The following is a 20,315-nucleotide window of genomic DNA, read 5'->3' on the forward strand; positions in this document are numbered from 1 at the left end:
ATGAACTTATGACAATTCAATTTCTCTCTCATCACTTTCTCTCTTTTTCTTTTCACAGGTACTGAGGTAGCTGCATGACAATACCTAACAACCATGGCCACCGACCCAGAGCCCAGAAAGAAAACGCCATCATTGGTGGAACTGCGCACAGATTCCATGGAGTCCCACTGCAGTCCTAGCCGGCCCCGTCGCCTGGAAAGCATCATCAGCGGAGGGGAGGACTGCTACGATTTTCAGCAGGAGATTCAGCTGCTCCTGACAAGACTAGGGGACGTGGAATTCAACCAAGACAAGGAGCTGACATCGGCAATCTCAGACCTTCAAACTCTGTGGAAAATCTCGCGTCAGGGTGTGCTGGGGAACCTTCGAGTCGTTCTGGCGGATTTGATCACAGAGGAAGAAAATGTGCGCATTTTTCGAAACACGGTGGAATGCATTGCAGGGCTCAATGGATGTTTTGACGGCCAGGACGAGCTGTGGCGATGTGTGAAGCATGTACTGTGCGTCATGTGGAACTGCTCGGACGTCTCCCAAAAACTCTGTCGGAAAATCTGCGAGTGTGGGATTCTACAAATCTGCGTTGCACTCTTGGCTGACGTTTCCAAATCGGGAGACTTTTTCATGGACGACAGGAAGCATTTTCTGGTCAAAGCCTTTCTCGGGCTGCTCCATAATTGCGTCAGAAACTGTTCCGAGTGCAAAGACGCCTTGCAGAAGGCTAACTGCTTGTCCTTCCTCCCCAAGCTTTTCGCCATCCCCAGTCCCATGGTGAAGGCCAAGTCACTCATGGTCACGTCTTACCTTGTCACCGAGCAAGAGAACAACGTCTTGAACTCTTCGGATGACACCATATCTTTCATCGTGCAAGCTCTGGCAGAGAGTTCTAAGTCCAAACACCACGTCTCGGCCAAATACGGAATGAGCTGTTTGGAGATAATGAAGGGTCTCAACAACATTGCCATGAACGACTCGAACAAAGTGAGAATCGTGAACGCGGGTGGTTTGAAGTTGTGTGCCATGTTGGTGGTGTCGGAGGATGAGGATGAAAGAGAGGCTGCGGCCCTGGGAGTTTGGACCTTGGCTTTCGCCGCTGAGAATAAATCCAGGATCATTCAGGAACCTGGCTTGGTTGAAGGTTTGTAATAACAAATTTTCTTGCTCAGTGTGGATTTTATTGCGTGGGTTAAGTGCTGACTTTAAGTGATTTGCATAGGATAACACAAAACAAGACCTATTTTGGACAGCGATGTGGCTAAAATGTGTGTATGGCACTTTAAATGCAATATTTACATAAATCTTTGCGCAATGAGCAAAATAAACTGTAAGTGTAATTGAATTTAAAAAAAAGTTACTGACTGCCACCTATTCCTAGTCTATTTAATTGTCCCCTCTACCCAAAAAAATCAAGTAAATGGACATAAGGCACACAAAAAAAAGTTGTATGTTTCTGGTAAGGCCAAAAATAAAAAGTCTGTTTACGGTATCCCGACGTACCCTATTTTTTCTCGCGACCCTAGACTTTTTTTTGACATTTGGGGAAAAAATTTAAAAAAAGTCTTTGTTTTTTGTCAAAATAACTTAAAAATATGTTTTTTTGTGGAAAAAAAAAATCCCGACCTACCGACCCTATTTTTTGGGCCTATATTAACGTAAACAAACTTTTTTTTTTTTTTTTTTTGCCTATACAAAGAGAAAGACAACACATTACAAAACAAATGAGACAAAAGGGATGCGGGGTTATTCCCCTTGTGTCGTCTGCCGTCTTTCGTTTTGACGCGCTTTTTTTAAAAAAATTTTTTTTACAAATGCAATAAAAAAAACGCTCGCGCTGGACCCGAGTACTCTTCAGACGTTCACACACACACACACACACACACACACACACACACACACACACACACACACACACACACACACACACACACACACACACACACACACACACACACACACACACACACTCACTCACTCACTCACTCACTCACTCACTCACTCACTCACTCACTCACTAACTAACTCACTCACTCACTCACTCACTCACTCACTCACTCACTCACTCACTCACTCACTCACTCACTCACACACTCACTCACTCACTCACTCACTCACTCACTCCCTCCCTCCCTCCCTCTTTCTTTCTTTCTTACACACACACACACACACACACACACACACACAAGTACAGACTCATGCACACACACACACAAACACACAAACACACACACACACACACACACACACAAACAGTAACACTAACACATGTGCACAAAATGAATCGAACCCGGATCACTTTGGCCATAGTCTCTCGTGCTCTCTGTCTCTCTTTCACCGAGACCAAAACCTGCATTGTAATTTCTTTGCCGAGACCATTTTCCCACCCGTTGTCTGGCTTGCACTGAAATCATGCTTTTCTCGTCACTGCGTGACGTGTTAGCCGCCTACAAGTCTCACCTTTAGTTCAGGCTGTTCGCAAAGCGACCAGCCTCCCACCGCAAAAACTCCCACCGTTAAGAGTGGCTTTTGTGTTTTTTGGGGCATTTAGGTCCCAGGTAACATTATGAAGTTTTAATACGATCAATCGGACCTATTATCAAGTTAGCAGACCTGTTTACACTACACATTGAGCGTAGTAAACTACGATTTTGGTCCCCAAACTACGCAACTACGCATGCTTGTCTTATACTACGCAAACGTTTCGTTTCGACTACACATTTTGACATTTTGAATACGCAAAAACGCGAGCGAGTTCCGATCCATAATTTGTACTAACCTGTTGTGTACTGCGTGCAAAACATGCCCGGCGCCCGCGAGAGTAGCGTAGTCAGTTGGTCTTGCTGCTGTTATTACAACTATCGCGGGCGTTTCAGCACATACTTTTCTGAACGCGGTCACTTCGTAGCTCATTCTTTCTGGAGGGAAAAAAATGGCTACAGCGACGAACACGGATTCAGAAGACTTTGGCGATCAACCGCCACGGAGCAAAAAAAAGAAGCTTGGTCAAACTCCCAGCAAGGCTTTTCTGCCAAAGTACTATGAGGAGCATCCATGCCTAGTTTCGTGGAGAAAAGGGAAGCATTTTGCCCACTGCACTGTGTGCAACACGGCTTTTTCAGAGAAGCACAGTGGGCTTTACGACCGTGTAACCGCCACAAGAAAAGCACTTCTCATGAGGAATTCGAGAAATCCCGACCAAAGCAGAGGAAAAATTGGACTGTTTTGTGAAGAAACCCGTGCCAGGGAAAGAAGACCAAGACAAGCTCACTTTTGATAGATCGGTAACCAGAGCAGAGGCAATGACCTGCCATATTATTATTATTGCCGACGCAAACCTGTTCTGTTTATATGCAAATTTGCCTTCATGTTGATACACATACTCCCAGTCCCTACTTTTTGTGACTTGATGTTCTCAGATTGTCACAGGTCTTGAATAGGGGGTCCCACTGTATATGAACTGCATACCCCTCAACATAGCTTTTTTTTTTAACAAATGCATTGGTGAAACTTTTCCGCCTTAGGGCGGAAATCCGCCAAATGAAATTGGTCAAATAAAAAATTCCTTATTTTAAAAATCTGTAAAATTTTTTTTTTTTTTTTTTTTTTTTCGCCGGCGATCCGATCTGTATTTTCTCTAACACAGTGACCGGAGATCGCTGAATCTTTGTTTCCCTGAGCGCGCGAATTCTTATCGGACTACAGCTTGGCATATGTTATCATTGTTTACTGTGCAAATTTGTGTGTTTGAGATACCAGGAAAGGCCTACTTTTACCCTTAAAAAGCCTGATTTTTCGTTTTCTTCCGGGGGGCTTTGCCCCCCTGGGCCCCCTAAGAGGGCGTTGCCCCTGCACCCCACCAGGGCGTGGGCGGCCCCTGGACCCCGGCCTCATTTTCCTTATTTTTAATTCTGATCAGTTTCACCCATGCAAATGTTCCAAACTAGTTAATAATTTTTTTCTTAACAAATAAACTTAATGCTTGGCTTGTATTTTTGTGGGGGCTTTGTTTGTATTTGTATGAGGAGTATTGTTCACATTGTAATAGTTTTGTTTGGAGTGTTGAGTGTTTGTTTTAGTACGGTATAAGTAACTGTTCTGATTTGCGGTTTGGGTTGATCAAATTGAAATACTACACATTCTCCTGCCAAACTACACATTTGCCTTATTTTCACACCCAAAACTACACATGGTACATTTCAGGGGTAGGCAGGTCTGAGTTAGTGTATCAACTTTTGAAAGAACTGCGCCCAGTAGTTTCCCAGCAATAAGCTGTTAAGTCGAGACGAACAGACAGACAGATAGACAGACAGACACACAATTAAAGTCTGCAGGACCCTAGTACTGCGTACTCGGGAATAAAAAAAAGTCTAGGGTCGGCGGGGAAAAACTAGGTAGGGTCGGGTGACCAGAAACATACAACTTTTTTTTTTTGCCTAAGCGATCAGAACGCAATAAGGCAGTTAGTGGGAGAGTTATTGAATTCAGAACCAGTCTTGGTTTAAACAATGTTTTATTTTACATAAGTTTACTTATGCATGAAATTTACATACATTTATACATTTTTACTAAAACAATTTATGGTGGTGTCATCAAACACATTTTAAACCATACAGTCTTCTGGCACTTCAGACATTCAAAAGCACCAACAAGCGCACACACATTCACACATCGACACACATAGAAGCTCACACACGGCTCTGAAAGCCATGGATCTGCAACATGTACAACGTGTAGAATTTCTTTTTATTTTTTTTATCTCAAATACACAGGTCTACATGTATGTACTTTTTTTTTTTACTGGGAGTCTGTCACTTTTTAATAGATCATTGATGATTGAGTATAATGTCAAAGTTACCTCAGTTTGTTGTTTAGGATGGTTTTGTTTCCTTTCGAACTATAGGTCTGAGAACCCTGATAAAAGCAGGCAACAACACGAGCAGCGCCCACCACGCCAGAGGGGCATTGTGGGAGCTTTTTCATGGCCAAGAGAAAGTGGAAATGTCAGGTATAGCATGCATACTGTAGTGTGTATTTTCTTCTTCTTCAGCGTTCCAGAATTTTCTGGTTACGTGTGAGCTCGTTTGCCCATTTGGGTTCCCCAAACTATACTCTGAGAGCATAGTCAGCTAGCTTCACTCCGCTTTCATTGAGTAGGCATGCTGGGTATTTTCGTGTTTCCATAACCCACGGAACTCTGACATGGATTACAGGATCTTTTCTGTGCGCACTTGGTCTTAATGTGCTTGAGTGCACACATGAAGGGGGATAAGTCACTAGCAGGTCTGCACATAAGTTGACCTGGGAGATCGGAAAAATCTCCACCCTTAACCCACCAGGCGGCAGTGACCCGGATTCGAACTCACGACCTCCTGATTAGGAGGCCGACGTCTTACCACCACGCCACTGCGCTCGTCGGTGTGTGTTTGAATGTGTGCTTGGATACAGTGGATCGCCCCTTATACTTATAGGACCTGTGTCTGTCTTTTTGTCTTTCTCTCTGTCTCAGTGTCTGTCTTCTTCCTCACCTTGTCACTGTTTCTGTGTATAGATTTTCGTGGTTATTTTTCACCAATGCTAATTACACATTAACATGCTTCCATTTGAAACTTCGAGGTCTTCATCGGGGATTGACGCCCGACCAAAGGTAATTGAAGCCCGACGGAGCGAAGCGACGGAGGGCTTCAATTAGACTTTGGGAGGGCGTCAATCCCCGATGAAGACCGAGAAGTTTCAAATGGAAGCGTGTTAATGTTATTGTAATTCAATCTGACGACGATCTCTTTCCTGCTTTCATGCGATGGTAAACAGACAGAATTGGTTCTGTTCTGTTCACACACTACTTTCAGTCCACCTACCTGCAAGGGTCAAGTCCCAAGAAATATGTCTCTGTATTCCTATCGTATCACTCTCCTCCTGTTTTGTTTTCTTTCACATACATTTTCCCTTCTTTTTTGACGGGTTTCTGGACAGCAAACTCAAAACAAATTCTTTTCATCACAAAAGCGATCTTTGGAATTGACTGACGTAGTCCGAAAGAATTCATGCATCAACTTACGTCACGTATTCGGCGTCATCACTTCGCATACCTTATGGTCTCGGTATTTCGTTGGTACTTCATATTTCCTACTTGTAAAATGACCCTCAAAGCTAACCGAGACTAGTTGAGGTTGTATCAATGCGCCTCGCCAGCAGGTTGTTAATGGCTTTTTTAGCGAGTGGTTATCGACAATTAATGACCGGTAATTTTTAATGAGTTGGGGCATTCTGACCAATCACAGGATCTGTTTCATTAAAACGCAAACTCGATTGAATTACAATTAAAGTTATTCACAGTCCAAAGAGTACGTATTATAATTACAGTATTATACTCTGGGGACTATATATATATATATATACATATATATTGCATCAATTTGAAGACTTTGCTTTTTGTTCATTTTTTTCACAACTAAGGTTTCGTGTGAACTATTGAAGTGACTGCTTGTTCGTATGTTTGTAACTACTGTTTTGTATGTTTATATTATGTGTGTTGTGTGTGTCTGTGTGTGTGTGTGTGTGTGTGTGTGCATACATGAAATATGTTTGTGTGTGTGTGAGTGTGTGTGTGTGCAAGCATGCATTATAAGTGTGTGTGTGTGAGTCTATGTGTAATCCTCAGTCTTGTCTAGGAAAATAGTGAGAGGACCAGACAAAAGTTTGCTGTCATAAATTGTATACAGACACTTTAAATTACTTTTTTTTTTTAATCTTGTTTTTACATTTAGTCAAGTTTTGACTTAATGTTTCAACATTGACTGGGAATCGAGACAAGGGTGGTGTACTGTGTGTATGTACGTGCGTGCGTGCATATTTGCGAGTGTGTGTAGAGTGATTCCGAGAAAACACTGGACCGATCTTTATGAAACTTTGCATGAGAGTTCCTGCGAATGATGTCTCCAGACGTTTTTTTTGTTTTTTTTGATAAATGTCTTTGATGACTTTTTTTTTTCCAGTGGTGGACAGCAGTGTGCCCCATGTAATGATCAGCTACCAGTGGGAAGCTCAGAAGGTCATGGGCAAGGTCAAGAACACGCTGACACAAGCCGGCTTCAAAGTATGGATGGATGTCGAACACATGAGTGAGTGCAGAAAAAGCTTGGCTGATCTTCAGGGACACAATGCATCAGCGGGGATATGTAACTGAAAAAATTGCAAAGAATGTCAATGCCCATAGCCAACATCAGTGTTGTTCTTAGGCCATGGTCTTTGGTCATCGACCCACATCTGTTTGATCTTATCCTATTGTTCTGACGAATACGAATACGAATACTTTATTATCTCATACAGAGAAATTTCAGTGTGGTGCACATTAAAAAACTGCTGGTCAGTTCACTGTCCGATAATTTTGACCTTTAGGTCTTAGACAGAACAATGTTGAATGGCAGACAAATCATTTGAACCTACACATATTTTCAATCCAGGTCCAGTTAGCCAATAATTGTCCTATGGGATATGAGAAACAGTTCAAGGGAAGTAAGCGCTCTAAATACATACTACTGTGCAATAGAATAAGTCAGAGTTAGTTATACATGTACTCCTGGCATTTGCATTTAGAGTGGTTACTTCCCTTTATTTCTCAGATCTTAAAATATCGCTCTGCCTCATTTCTTTAAGATTTGTTTATAATAATCATTGTCCTCTGACACTGGCAGGATATTTGGACTTCAACTTTAATCAATCAATCAATCAATGAGGCTTATATCGCGCATATTCCGTGGGTACAGTTCTAGGCGCTCTGCAGTGATGCCGTGTGAGATGAAATTTTAGACGGCCAGTAGAGTGCAGCCATGTCGGCGCATATTTACTTTTCACGGCCTTATTCCAAGTCACACGGGTATGGTAGACAATTATAAACTGTGCCTAAGCAATTTTGCCAGGAAAGACCCTTTTGTCAATCGTGGGATCTTTTACGTGCACACCCAATGTAGTATACACGGGGGGTGGTTCGGACACCGAAGAGAGTCTGCACACAAAGTTGACTCTGTGAAATAAATTTCCGCCGAACCTGGGATCGAACTCACGCTGACAGCGGCCAACTGAATACAAATCCAGCGCGCTACCAACTGAGCTATATCCCCGCCCCTTTAATCCCTGGGTCTAACGTATTGTTCTCTTGAGTCTGGGAACGACACTGACAATGATGAAAACGTTTTCTGTTTCATTCCAGCTGGCTCAACACTGGAAGCCATGGCACTGGCAGTGGAGAGAGCAAGTGTGGTCCTCATCTGTATGTCCGACAAGTACAAAGCATCTCCCAGTTGTAGAACAGGTCTGTTTGCCTTTTGTTGTTGTATACACTAAGAGACAGAACTAAGGTGATCGACAAGAAGAAGACTAGTACAGTAGAACCCCCTATTTACGACTTTGGAAAAACCTTGAAAATTAGGTCGTAAAAAGGGGGGGTCTTAAAATGGGGGTTTGAGTTTTTGGCCGGTCGGTCATGAATTTGGTTGCAGTGTATGTACTGTCATGTTTACACACAAACACACAGTTGCAGTTTACTGTCATATCAAAACACACACACACACACACACACACCCAAACACATTACAGCAGAACAACTTGAACTCAAATTTCAAAGAAAATTTACTCATGGCGTAATGCTCGCTCCCCGCTGAGTGAAGCACATTTGACATTGTGGCGCAACCAGTAAAATCCGAATGTCCTAACTCGATAGAAAGCATAACGACTTTTCTCCCGAATCATCTTTCCGCTCATATGAATGATTCGTCACCTTGCATCGCTAAACTTGACCACGATCGTTGAGGTCTTCGTACAGGCTCCTCTCTTTGCGTACTTTCGCTTCGCTATCCTTCTCACCATCTAGATAACACCGAGTCATTATCCTTGACGACACACATGATTTTCGTATTCCCGACTCCCAAGGAAGTCGCCGCGGATTGCCACTTCGCTCGATTAGCGATTACTTTATTAGCTCTCTACTCAAGAGTCGGCGCTTTTCTTTTTCTTTCGCGAATCTTCGTTTGTCAACAAGACAGTCGTCGTGACAAGATAGCGTGCAGAAAAAACCCGGATGTATCAGGATCTCGCGCGCGAGATTTCGTTTTTATTTCTTCTCGCGATAGTTGGAGGAGCGAGAGCCGCCATGTTGTGTTTTCGTCTGCTCGAAATATGCGCAAAAGTCGTAAATCATCCCAAAAAGCTCGGTCGTAAGTCGCGTTTTGGGTCATTATCCTTGACGATACACAGGATTTGCGTCTTCCCGACTCCCAAGGAAGTCGCCGCGGATTCTATCGTGCGCAAGATTTAGGTTTTTTTTCGTCTCGCGATAGTTCGAGGAGCAAGAGCCGCCATGTATTGTTTTCGTCTGCTCGACTACAAATGCGCGAAAGTCGTAATTCATCCCCAAAAGCTTGGTCGTAAGTCGCGTTTTGGGGTGAGTCGTTCACTGGGGGTTCATTATATAGTAGAATGCATCCGTGGTAGCAAAATCGGTCGTAAAAAGGGGGTGGTCGTAAACAGGGGGGTCGCTAAGGGGGAGTTTTACTGTACAACATTCATCAGATTGCACAATTTTGCTTTATTTTTTTCACAATTCTTCGCCAACCAAAAAAAAAAAAAGGGGATTTTGCAACTCAGTGAACGTCATATGAAAATGGATACACAAACCACAGGATTTCTTTCTTTTTCAGAATCAGAGTACATTTTCCGTCTGAGAAAAGACATCATTCCTCTTAGACTCCAGCGAGGCTATCGGCCCGACGGCTGGCTCGGCATTCTGGTTGGTTCGCGGCTTTACTTCGACTTCAGTAACGATGAGCTGGCCCAGTCCAATCTTCCCAAACTCATCAAGGAGCTGGGAAATCGTGGGAAGATTCACGTTGCTGCTGCACGATCTGCTAATGGTGATTTACCAGAAGGTAAGATCAGTCCCCTTTGGCCCGGGTAGCTCAGGTGGTAGAGCACTGAACTAAATGTGATCCTAGGTCACGGGTTCGAATCCAGGCCACAGGTCAACTTTATGTGGAGATCGACTCAGAGACGGTATCCATGTCCCACCCCCGTGTTACCACTGTGGCATGTAAAAAACCTCGGTCATTGGAATAAACAGTACTTTATTCAGATATATATAAATACAAAGCCATAGAGTGTAGGATGTAGTCAAGGAGCACAACAAGATGAACCTCGGTCATTCTGCCATAAGTGCAGGTGGCTGGTTACACCTAAACACGCATACAACTGGGTATCTCATCTAAAGTCAAGGTAGCACCCCAGAACATGCCCTTATTGGCTTAATTTGTCGTGATCTAAGATCAGCCCCCTGTTTCTTTGCGGCGACATTAATTTGGCGAGTAAATTGAGTGGATCAAGTATGTAGTGTTTCTTTGGGAACTCTCGCCGTCATAATGGCTAGGATTTGGCGAGAGTAGGCGAGCATGCCTTGGAGGTGCTTTTTATTCAATTGAAAAATAGCGGCTGCACAGCTGCCAAGCCGATTTGCTGTTCTTTTTTGGTATCGACCAATCATGTTTAATTCTTGCAGAGCTAGCCCCCTACTCTTTCATATAAACCCTCGCATTCTTGCATAGCGAGAAGCTAGCTGCAAGCTGCAGTACTTTTTATGTATATTCGCTTATTGATGTATATTTTTTCCATGTTTTTAAAGCGTCATTTCCTGCTAAGTTTACTGATTTTTATATATATATATATATATTATATATATATACTAGATGAATACCCGCTTCGCCGGGTAGCCGGCTTTGCCGGGAAGAAGTACTTAGAGCCGTACGCCGGCTTCGCCGGGTCCGAACAATGAACCCGCCAAGCTTAGGTCCCTTCCAGATTCGTGGAATGGGAACAGCACGAAAATGATTCAGTGGCCATAATGCCATAATGCCATTCCTGACCATATCGAGTCCCATCCTTGTCGACGAATGTAACCGTGTTAATCACCTTTGTAGGCGAACTCCACTCAAACAGGATTGAGCAACTTAGAGCTTATCTCTAAGCCCTTTTGAACTGTTATGGCTTCTCAAAGGAAGGCCAGTACATACAAAAGCCGCCAGACCACATCACAAACAGAACTGAACAATCCACAGGTGTTGCCCACATAGAGACACACACACACACACACACACACACAAACACAGAGAAGCCGTATATATAGAGAGATAGATGACAGTGTATTTTTCGCGTGGCTATAAATTGATTCGACCTTTGCACTTTTACAGTGAGGATAATTTACGGGTCCAATTTACGTTCTGGACACTGCAATGACCTTCTAAAATAGTAACAGAACGCCGGGAATATCCGAAGATGCCCCCTCATACTATAGTGCACCATACGAAGGAAGGGAGGTAAACGGCGAAAACATGGAGAAGATACGGAAGAGTTACTGGGAATGGTGAAATGAACAGAAAAACCAAAATCGGTTCAGCGCTGCGCGCTGAGAGCACGTGTTGAAATATCTCATCGATGATATTGTGTCCGGGGTGTAGCTGAATACGGTGTCCAAATTTGAAAAAGATCCACCGAGAACTTTGGCTTTGGTGTGTCGGTATGGGGGCCCGGGTAGCTGAGGTGGAACCAAAATCGGTTCAGCGCTGCGCGCTGAGAGCACGTGTTGAAATATTGACCAGGTTGTGTCCTGTCCCGGGTGTACCTGAATATGCCCACCAAATTTGAAGCAGATCCATCGAGAACTTTGGCCGTGCATCGCGCACACACACATACACACACACACACACACACACACACAGACAGACAGACAGACAGACAGACAGACAGACAGACAGACAGACACAAGTCGTACATATATAGATATCTCCCCCCTTCTGAGCACTATATAAATGTTCTATTATTATTATTGTTTAACCCTATTTGGACTACATTGCCTCACATACAAAAAAACATATGTGGTCAAGACACGTACCAGAAACCGGCATGCAACAGTAATGGCCTAGGCATAACAAAAATGGATCTGGTAGAATATTGTGGATAGTAGCGAGATTTTAGACAGGAGCAGAGTAACCGTAAAATCCTCGTAATAGGCACTAAATGACGCGTTTCGCTACTGGAAAAATCCAGGATCCGTCCAGAAAGAGTTAAATATTTATACCCTGAACACACTGTTGTCTTGCAGCCCCAGCCACAGCCCCAGCTCCAGAGAAACGGGAGAGCCACCATCGCATATCGTCCCGGCTGTCGCAGCAGATGTCTCGGGATTCGTCACGAGATTCGGGTAGAGAGGCGGTAGTGGAGCTGTGGACGTACACTGAGGTGGTCAAGTGGCTGACTGACCACAAGTTGGGTCACCTTGCTGACAAGTAAGACAATGGGGGAGGGGGGGGGTGGAGGGAGGGGTGTGGGGTGTGGAGCAGTGGACGTACACTGAGGTGGTCAAGTGGCTGACTGACCACAAGCTGGGTCACCTTGCTGACAAGTGAGACATTGGGGGGGGGGGGGGGAGGGGTGTGGAGCAGTGGACGTACACTGAGGTTGTCAAGTGACTGACTGACCACAAGCTGGGTCACCTTGCTGACAAGTGAGACATTGGGGGGGGGGGAGGGGTGTGGAGCAGTGGACGTACACTGAGGTGGTCAAGTGGCTGACCAACCCCTGGCTGGGTCACTTTGCCGACAAGTGAGACATGGAGGGGGGGCGTGGAGTTAGAGACCATATCTATGTTCCACCCCCGTGTCACCACAGTGGCATGTAAAAGACCTCGGCCATTCTGCCATAAGTGGCAGGTGGCTGAGTAGCGCGACTCTGTTGCTTCTAGCTACCCACTGGGAGGAATGGACACGAATTTCCCAGCAATTAAAGGTTATGAAAATTAAATGGAAAAAAATTCATGTGTTCTTCCAATCGTTTGTTTATTCATCCGTGTTTTTTTAATTTTATTGGGTCCTTCTTTTATTCCTTTTATTCATTCATAAATAATTCATTCATTCATTCATTCCAGGTTTTGCTCTATCGATGGCCCACTACTGCTAGAGATGCGGAGAGTGAGAAAAGCGGCGCCAGAGTTTTTCTACCGCACCTTGCAGCAAGATCTTCACCTGGACCTAGCCACCGGCCTGCGCTTCTCTCAACTGTTGGGCAGGCTGATCTGATGACCCCGTGTGGTCAGTTTATTTCAAACTTTTTGAAATATGAAAAATAGTGTACCCCCCCCCCCCCCCCCCTTATGACGTATAGAAAGATCTAAGAAAATCAGGTGTTGAAAGAGAGGGAGGCCCTAAAACGGAGGTAAATTTACAGAGGCTATGAACAAAAAGTCTGAAAAAGTAAGGTCCTGAGAAAGTAAGGTCCTGAGAAAGTAAGGTCCTGAGAAAGTAAGGTCCTGAGAAAGTAAGGTCCTGAGAAAGTAAGGTCCTGAGAAAGTAAGGTCCTGAAAAAGTAAGGTCCTGAGAAAGTAAGGTCCTGAGAAAGTAAGGTCCTGAGAAAGTAAGGTCCTGAGAAAATAAGGTCCTGAGAAAGTAAGGTCCTGAGAAAGTAAGGTCCTGAGAAAGTAAGGTTTGAGAAAGTAAGGTCCTGAGAAAGTAAGGTCCTGAGAAAGTAAAGTCCTGAGAAAGTAAGGTTTGAGAAAGTAAGGTCCTGAGAAAGTAAGGTCCTGAGAAAGTAAGGTTTGAGAAAGTAAGGTCCTGAGAAAGTAAGGTCCTGAGAAAGTAAGGTTTGAGAAAGTAAGGTCCTGAGAAAGTAAGGTTTGAGAAAGTAAGGTCCTGAGAAAGTAAAGTCCTGAGAAAGTAAGGTCCTGAGAAAGTAAGGTCCTGAGAAAGGAGGAAGTCTCACAAGGGGGGTTGCACTGTACTTCATGTTAGATATCTTTTTCAAGTCTTAAAAATAGTCATTAGCCCAGCTCCAGATTGCTCAGATTTAGAATGATGGAGAAAATATTTTTGGGGGGGCCTATATACTGCCCAAAGATTTAAGTTTCCTTGCCTGACAGTGTGTCTATCTGGTTTAGTCATTTTGCCATTGCCTTGATTTCTTCTCTGTATTAATTATTCCTCTGTGGTGTTTTTTTTACCAGCAGTGTCTTCTGAATATTCTTTGGAAGAACATTCTGAGGCGAACATCTGTGAGTGTATGTGTGTTTCCTCTAGCTTCATAGAAAATTGACAGCTGTGTACATGTCTGTAGAAGTTTGACTATCTTTTCCTCAACTATATGAGTTTTCTCTCAGAAAAATTGTTCGAACAAGATTCTTATTTTTGTGTGAGCAAAATAACACAATCAGGTCTTCTTACTGATCCTTTGTGACTGTTTAGTTGTGTCCATTTGGGTGCAAAATGATCTGATGTAATTCATATATATTTTATCCCAGCATTGTGGCGATTCTGGCCCGAGGGTTGTGCAATTCGTGTTTTCTTCTTGAACTTTTTCTAGATCTGATCTGTTATTTCTTTAGGGCATAGTAACTTAGTTAGTTGGTAGAGCTCTGGACATGTGATTTTCAGTTTGGAATCCAGACCAGGACGGACAGAGGTCAACGTTATATGCAGAAAGTATTCAAGTTCCACCCCTTTGTCAACTTAAAGTACTGCGGTCATTCAGCTTGAAGAGGCTGATTATGCCTAAACACACATGAGATTTGACGAGGGAAGCAAGTGGGCTTTGAAACAGCGTTTCTAAGGCAATTCTCGCCGCAAGGAACGCTAGGCTTTTCTGACAGTAGGCGAGCATGCCTTGCAGGTTCCCGCTACGCGTGAAAAAAAATGGAGGCTGCACAACTGCCAATCTGATTTGCTGCCCATGGCTGTTTACCGACCAGTGCAGATGACCTTTCTGGTACATGGTATAAACCAATGGTGTTTAATTCTTGCTCATGGGCTTGTGATGCAAGTTCAGTTGTGTCCTATACTTGATATATTAGGATAGGTGATTGGATAATGTAAAAACTTGGTAGTACAGGTATGATGGAAAGTCCTTTTGATAACCTCTGATAGAAGAAAATAGGTTATTTGCTTTTTTATGGTTACACTTTTTTATCCTTTTATTTTAATGATTTATACTTTAAAATCATTCGTAACACCTTTAGTATCTATTTACCTGATCCTGATTATGAACAATTTGGTTGTGAAAAAACAAATACACACGTTTTGTGTGGGATCATTTTTGCGGAACCTTATGATTGGCCAGCGTTTGAATGTTTTCATTTTGAAGGTTGTAACATGTAACTTCTGTTTTGAAGTTTGTAACATGATCTACCTTGAATTTATAATGTTACAATAAAGTAATCCTTTATAATCATGGCTGTGACAGTAATGTGCAATTTGGTTTTTCGTTTTGTCAGCTGTTTCTTACTAATGAGTTTAGTGCCGCATTGTGAAGATATTTTAAGCATTACGATAAAACATTTTACATTTATGTACGTACCTTTTAATATCATATTCTTACTCCGAATCACATTAGCATTGAGTCACCTGAGATGCTTATCACTGAAAAACGCTTACCCGGCTAAAGAATTTAAAGGGAAGCAACCCCATCACCAAAACGAAAGTGAAAGTAGCTTTGGTAATGGGCCAGTACACCGGGAGTTACCTCCCATACGGGTGTATGCCACGTCACTTCCTCTAGGAACACGTGCCTATTATCATACGTCTTTTTCACCTCGGAGAGGACGGTTCACTTTTTGACGCTCTGTGGCTGACCTTGTGTGTTTGAGTGACACCCGCCGGCCACGTTACCCAGCTTGTCTGCTCGCCTTGCCTACAGTTTGGTGAGCTCGTTCCCGTTTGTTGTTGGTTGTTGGCGCTGTTTCGTTACTGTACGTTGTCCGTTTTTTACGGACTTGTGTGTCAGTGACTTGCGTGTTTCGCCATTTTGTTGTGTGAGTTAGTTAGCTAACTCGTGTGACTTTGCTAGTAGCTCTGCGTGCCCTCTTTCTGTTTGGGCAAGTGTAGCTTTAGTATTTTGTTGACGCGTAAGCGTGTGTGTTTACTGTGTTTTCAGTCGTTTTGACTTACGTTTCAGTAAATCTTTTTACTTTGCCACGTGTTGTTGACGTTTGTGTCAGTGTCTTGCGTGTCGCCATTTTGTTGTGTGAGTTAGTTTTCTAGCTCGTGTGACTTTGTTTGTAGCTCTCCGTGCCTCTGCTTGTGGGGCAAGTTTAGCTATAGTATTTTGTTAACGCATTAGTGCGTGTGTTTACTGAATTTTCCAGTCGTTTAGACTTATGTTTCAGTAAATTTTTTTCGCGTTGCCACGTGTTGTTGTCAACATGTCTGATTCAGACAAGCGCCGTGGCAAGTCGGACCCCAAGGGGAAAATTAAGGCTAAGTCTTCCTCTTCCAAAGCAACGTTACTTGTTACAGACCAAGAGCGTAACACTTTGTTGGCTGTACCAATTTCGGCGCCTAGCGCTGTTACTACTTCTGCTTCTTTTGCGGCGCATAGCGCTACTGTTACTTCTGCACCTGTCTCTACATCGGAGACTTCGTCTTCTTTGTTAGCACCTGGACAAGGTGTGTTGGTTTCCTCTCTGTTAAAGTCACTGGTTCCAGAAATCCGCAGCTTGGTGCAGGCAGAATTTCAGCGTTCCGTCGCCAGCAGTTCGGCGTTTCCGGCATCTGGCAGTGACGTCCGGGCATTGGCTTCCGTGTCTTTGTTCTCCACTTCCGGCTTGGAGCAGCGTCCTCCCTCTTCAGCGTCGGTTGGTAAGCAGAGCTGGTCCGATAGCCCTCGTGAGGCGCCTGGACGTTCTCCTTCGGGGGACAGCTCTTTCGCATCGGGTCACGACCGATACCTTGCTGATCTTTCATTTCCGGCGATAACCTACGAGGCCCCGGACTTGTTCGAACAGCGGCGGCAGTCGGTTTCGACTGCCGCATTTCCGGCACTTGCCGGAAGTGATGATCCGTCCGCTCCGGCACGCTACGGCGGTCGCGGCAGGATGGAGTATTCACTGACTTCCGGTCCTTCCGGATCGCGAAGTCAACCAGTGCAGTCTTCACTTCCGCATTTTGCGGTTCCGTTGACTACACTTCCGGTTTCGGCCGGAAACGCTTCTTCCTCTTCTGGTGGTTCCTTCCGGATACCAGATAGTGGATTACAGCGTGCGCCTTCCGGCTTTCAAGCGCCTAGGCTTGAGCAGGCATCACTCCACTCAGTCGGGGGAGTGACGTCAGCTCATCCAGCTCCGGTTTTTGCGGATGGTCGTCCTGCTTACCCTTTACCTTCACAGGGTTTTGGGCGGCAGGATGACGTTAGTGCTCAGGTTTTTCCGGTTTCCGGTTTGCCAGGGCATGCTTCTGCTTCCGGAACTGGTGACTTCGGTCATGGTTCCACGTGTGACTATTCTGATGCTCCATCACCCAGCAAACACACAACGTAAATACGACGTTGCGAAAATGTGAATTTTTCGTGTAATTAGCAACGTTGCGAACTTTACGTGAAATTTACGTTGAGCCAACCAAAAAACGCAACGTAAAACCAACGTTGTGTCATTGTGAGATTTTGGTGTTCTTTCGACGTTGTAATACAACGTAAATTTTACGTGAATTTCACGTTGCATTTTGGTGTCTTACAAATGTTGCGAAGATTACGTGAAATTTACGTGGATCCAACCAAAAAACACAACGTGAAAGCAACGTTGCGTTACAGTTGTGTTTTTTTGTTTTTTACACGTTGGTACATAACGTAAATTTCACGTGGATTCCACCTTAAAAAGCAACGTAAAATCGACGTTGTATTATTGTGATTTTCTGGTGTTCGAACAACGTTGGTATACTCACGTGATTTTCACGTGAAATTCACGTGATTTAAAAACAAAAGTTAGTTTGATACAACAAACGTTCCTACAACGTAGTTTCAACGTAAACACACAACGTTGGGGTTTGATTGATCGCCAACGTGCCCTCAACGTGAAATCCACAACGAATCCTACGTCAATCATTACCAATTATTCACCTGCACGGTTTCGTATCGTTTATCAAAGAAATGTACCTTTGAAAATTACGTAAGGTGAACAGATTTTCAAATACAGGAGATAGATATGTGCGAAACTATCACCGAATAACAAATGACTCAGTCAGACGTTATGAAATTAAGCGCCGATGTACCGCGCAATGTATTTAATTGCTTTGGCGTTCCAAATGCATCCGGTTACATTTTCTGGCATCATTAATGCATCAACGAGAATTGAAAAGTAATGCTAAAAATATAATTGTGTACGTTTAAAGTTGATCTACTGTGCTCATCAAACCTCTTGTTGTATTTTGTAAATTGGCGAGAGGGGGGCAGAATACATGAACCTAATCTCTGTGATTGTCTATACGTGCGTGCGTGTGTGTGTGTGTGCGTGTGCGTGTGTGTGTGTGATTACACGTGTTAGTGTGTGTGTGTGTGTGATTACACGTGTTAGTGTGTGTGTGTGTGTGTGTGTGTGTGTGTGTGTGTGTGTGTGTGTGTGACATCAGTTTGTGTATGTGTGTGTGTGTGTCACATCAGTTTGTGTATGTGTGTGTGTGGGTGGCTGTGTGTGTATGTGTGTGTGTGTGTGTGTGTGTGTGTGTGTGTGTGTGTGTGTGTGTGTGTGTGTGTGTGTGCGTGCGTGCGTGTGTGTGTGAGTGTGTGTTTGTGTCCCTCGGCGCGTGACAATATATCTGCCAATAAGTTGAACTAAAACAGGGTTCAAGTGGGAATTACACCTGAAAAATCAGGAAGGGAGCAGAATACAAGTTATGAACTCCGTTATCTATTGTTTGAAATGTTACAACCTGGGAGAAGTCACCCTCGCACCCCGTCCTTAGTTTCTATTGACCTACCTTTGAAGTATTCTTGAGGACATGACTAGACTACCCAATTGCGCCCATTGCACGGCATAAGAGAGCGCCGTTCCACCCGGCCGATTCCGCTATAGACGTCACGCGTCCAAGGGAGGTGATTTTCGAGCCAGCTGCATTGACTCGGCCAAGAACGCAAACTTTCTTCGATTAAAGGCATTGTAGCATGTCTAAAATCATGGGACTTGTGTTATCAAGCTTTTAAAATCACCAAGTAACTTTTAAGAATAGTTTCAGTTACATGCGAACTCATTCTGCTGAACGGATTTTGAGAGCCAGAACCCAACAGCCTTAAAATGCACCTCTTTCCTTTTTTCATGTTCTTTTATGGTTTGCCGATTTTGTTAACATTTTTGCATTCATAATGAAGATTTTATGGTGACTGTACAGAAATGTACGTCCTCTAGTTTCTAACCTTCCAAAAATTGGGGCTGGGGGTCGGGAGAGAGAGAGAGAGAGAGAGAGAGAGAGAGAGAGAGAGAGAGAGAGAGAGAGAGAGAGAGAAAGAGAGAGAGAGAGAGAGACAGACAGACAGACAGACAGAGAGGGAGACAGAGATAGAGAGAGACAGAGAGGGAGACATAGGGGAGAGAGGGAGACAGAGAGAGTCAGAGAGAGACAGAGAGAGACAACGTCGAAACTTTGTCAATCATTTCGGTTTTTTCACCTGCATTTTTAGTTTCGTAATATTCTATTCAATTAATGTTCGGTCAAACATAGAGGTTCACTAATTGTGTAAGACGAAAAGAGTATAACATAAATGCATATTGTTTCAAGGAATTTGCTGAGTTAAATGGATTTGCGAGTGCGAAACTTTCCCTCCCAAAAAAAGACGCGTTACTAACCGACAGTGTTCTCCGGTGATGGCCACGGTCGACTTTGTGTATCCCAAATTTGGTTTTCAACTTTGATGAACACTTTCAGGACTAAAATATTCATCGTAATCAACTCGAAGGTAAGTTGTTTTCAGTTGTTCCACATGAGACGTTATCACTTATTGTACTCCATGTACAGATTACTTGATTGTCGAGACCATGATTGGAAACGGACCGGCCAAAGATGGCGGGTCTTTCCAATAGTCACAATGTCAGCCCTAACACAGTTCAAGGGATACACATTCTTTTAGACTCAACTTTTGAGTCAGTATAGCGAAACAATGGGTCACAAGCAGTGGAACACAAAGGAAAAACACGTTTCACATAGACGGACGCAACCTTTAGAAAGCTGTTTAATCAGACTAGCTCAGTGCATGAGACTGAAAGCGGGGGCGGCCATTGATATCTCAAGTACTTAATTGGGCATTTTACGATCTTGAGGGAGGACGATGTATCCAGACAAGCTGCTTCAAGTTCAAGTGAATCTGCCCAGCGGACAGTGGTATGAGGAGAATTCAGAACTTGACACATTGGCTCATTACATACTTGACTGTCTTTTGTCGACCTGTTCTGTTACTCACTCAAGTAGGCAGCCGAGATACCCTGCCGGTGTCACGATTTCAATCTTTCGCCTGTGTACATATTTCCCCCTCGACAT

General features: G+C 43.8%; 2 protein-coding genes across 2 annotated transcripts in view; one reads left to right on the top strand and one right to left on the bottom strand.

Moving 5' to 3' along the window:
* Positions 1 to 20,315, bottom strand: part of LOC138947600 (uncharacterized) — a 326,843-nt gene that overhangs the window by 169,554 nt on the left and 136,974 nt on the right. The gene's annotated exons all lie outside the window — the stretch shown is intronic.
* LOC138946765 (uncharacterized) lies at positions 63 to 13,109 on the top strand. The gene is made up of 7 exons (XM_070318169.1): positions 63 to 1,135; positions 4,895 to 4,999; positions 6,987 to 7,112; positions 8,201 to 8,302; positions 9,687 to 9,914; positions 12,137 to 12,320; positions 12,959 to 13,109. The coding sequence occupies exons 1-7, from the start codon at positions 94 to 96 to the stop codon at positions 13,107 to 13,109; spliced, it is 1,938 nt and encodes a 645-aa protein (XP_070174270.1). The 5' UTR covers positions 63 to 93.

Source organism: Littorina saxatilis, linkage group LG14 (genome assembly GCF_037325665.1).
Source record: "Littorina saxatilis isolate snail1 linkage group LG14, US_GU_Lsax_2.0, whole genome shotgun sequence".
In the NCBI taxonomy this organism is placed as follows: domain Eukaryota; kingdom Metazoa; phylum Mollusca; class Gastropoda; order Littorinimorpha; family Littorinidae; genus Littorina; species Littorina saxatilis.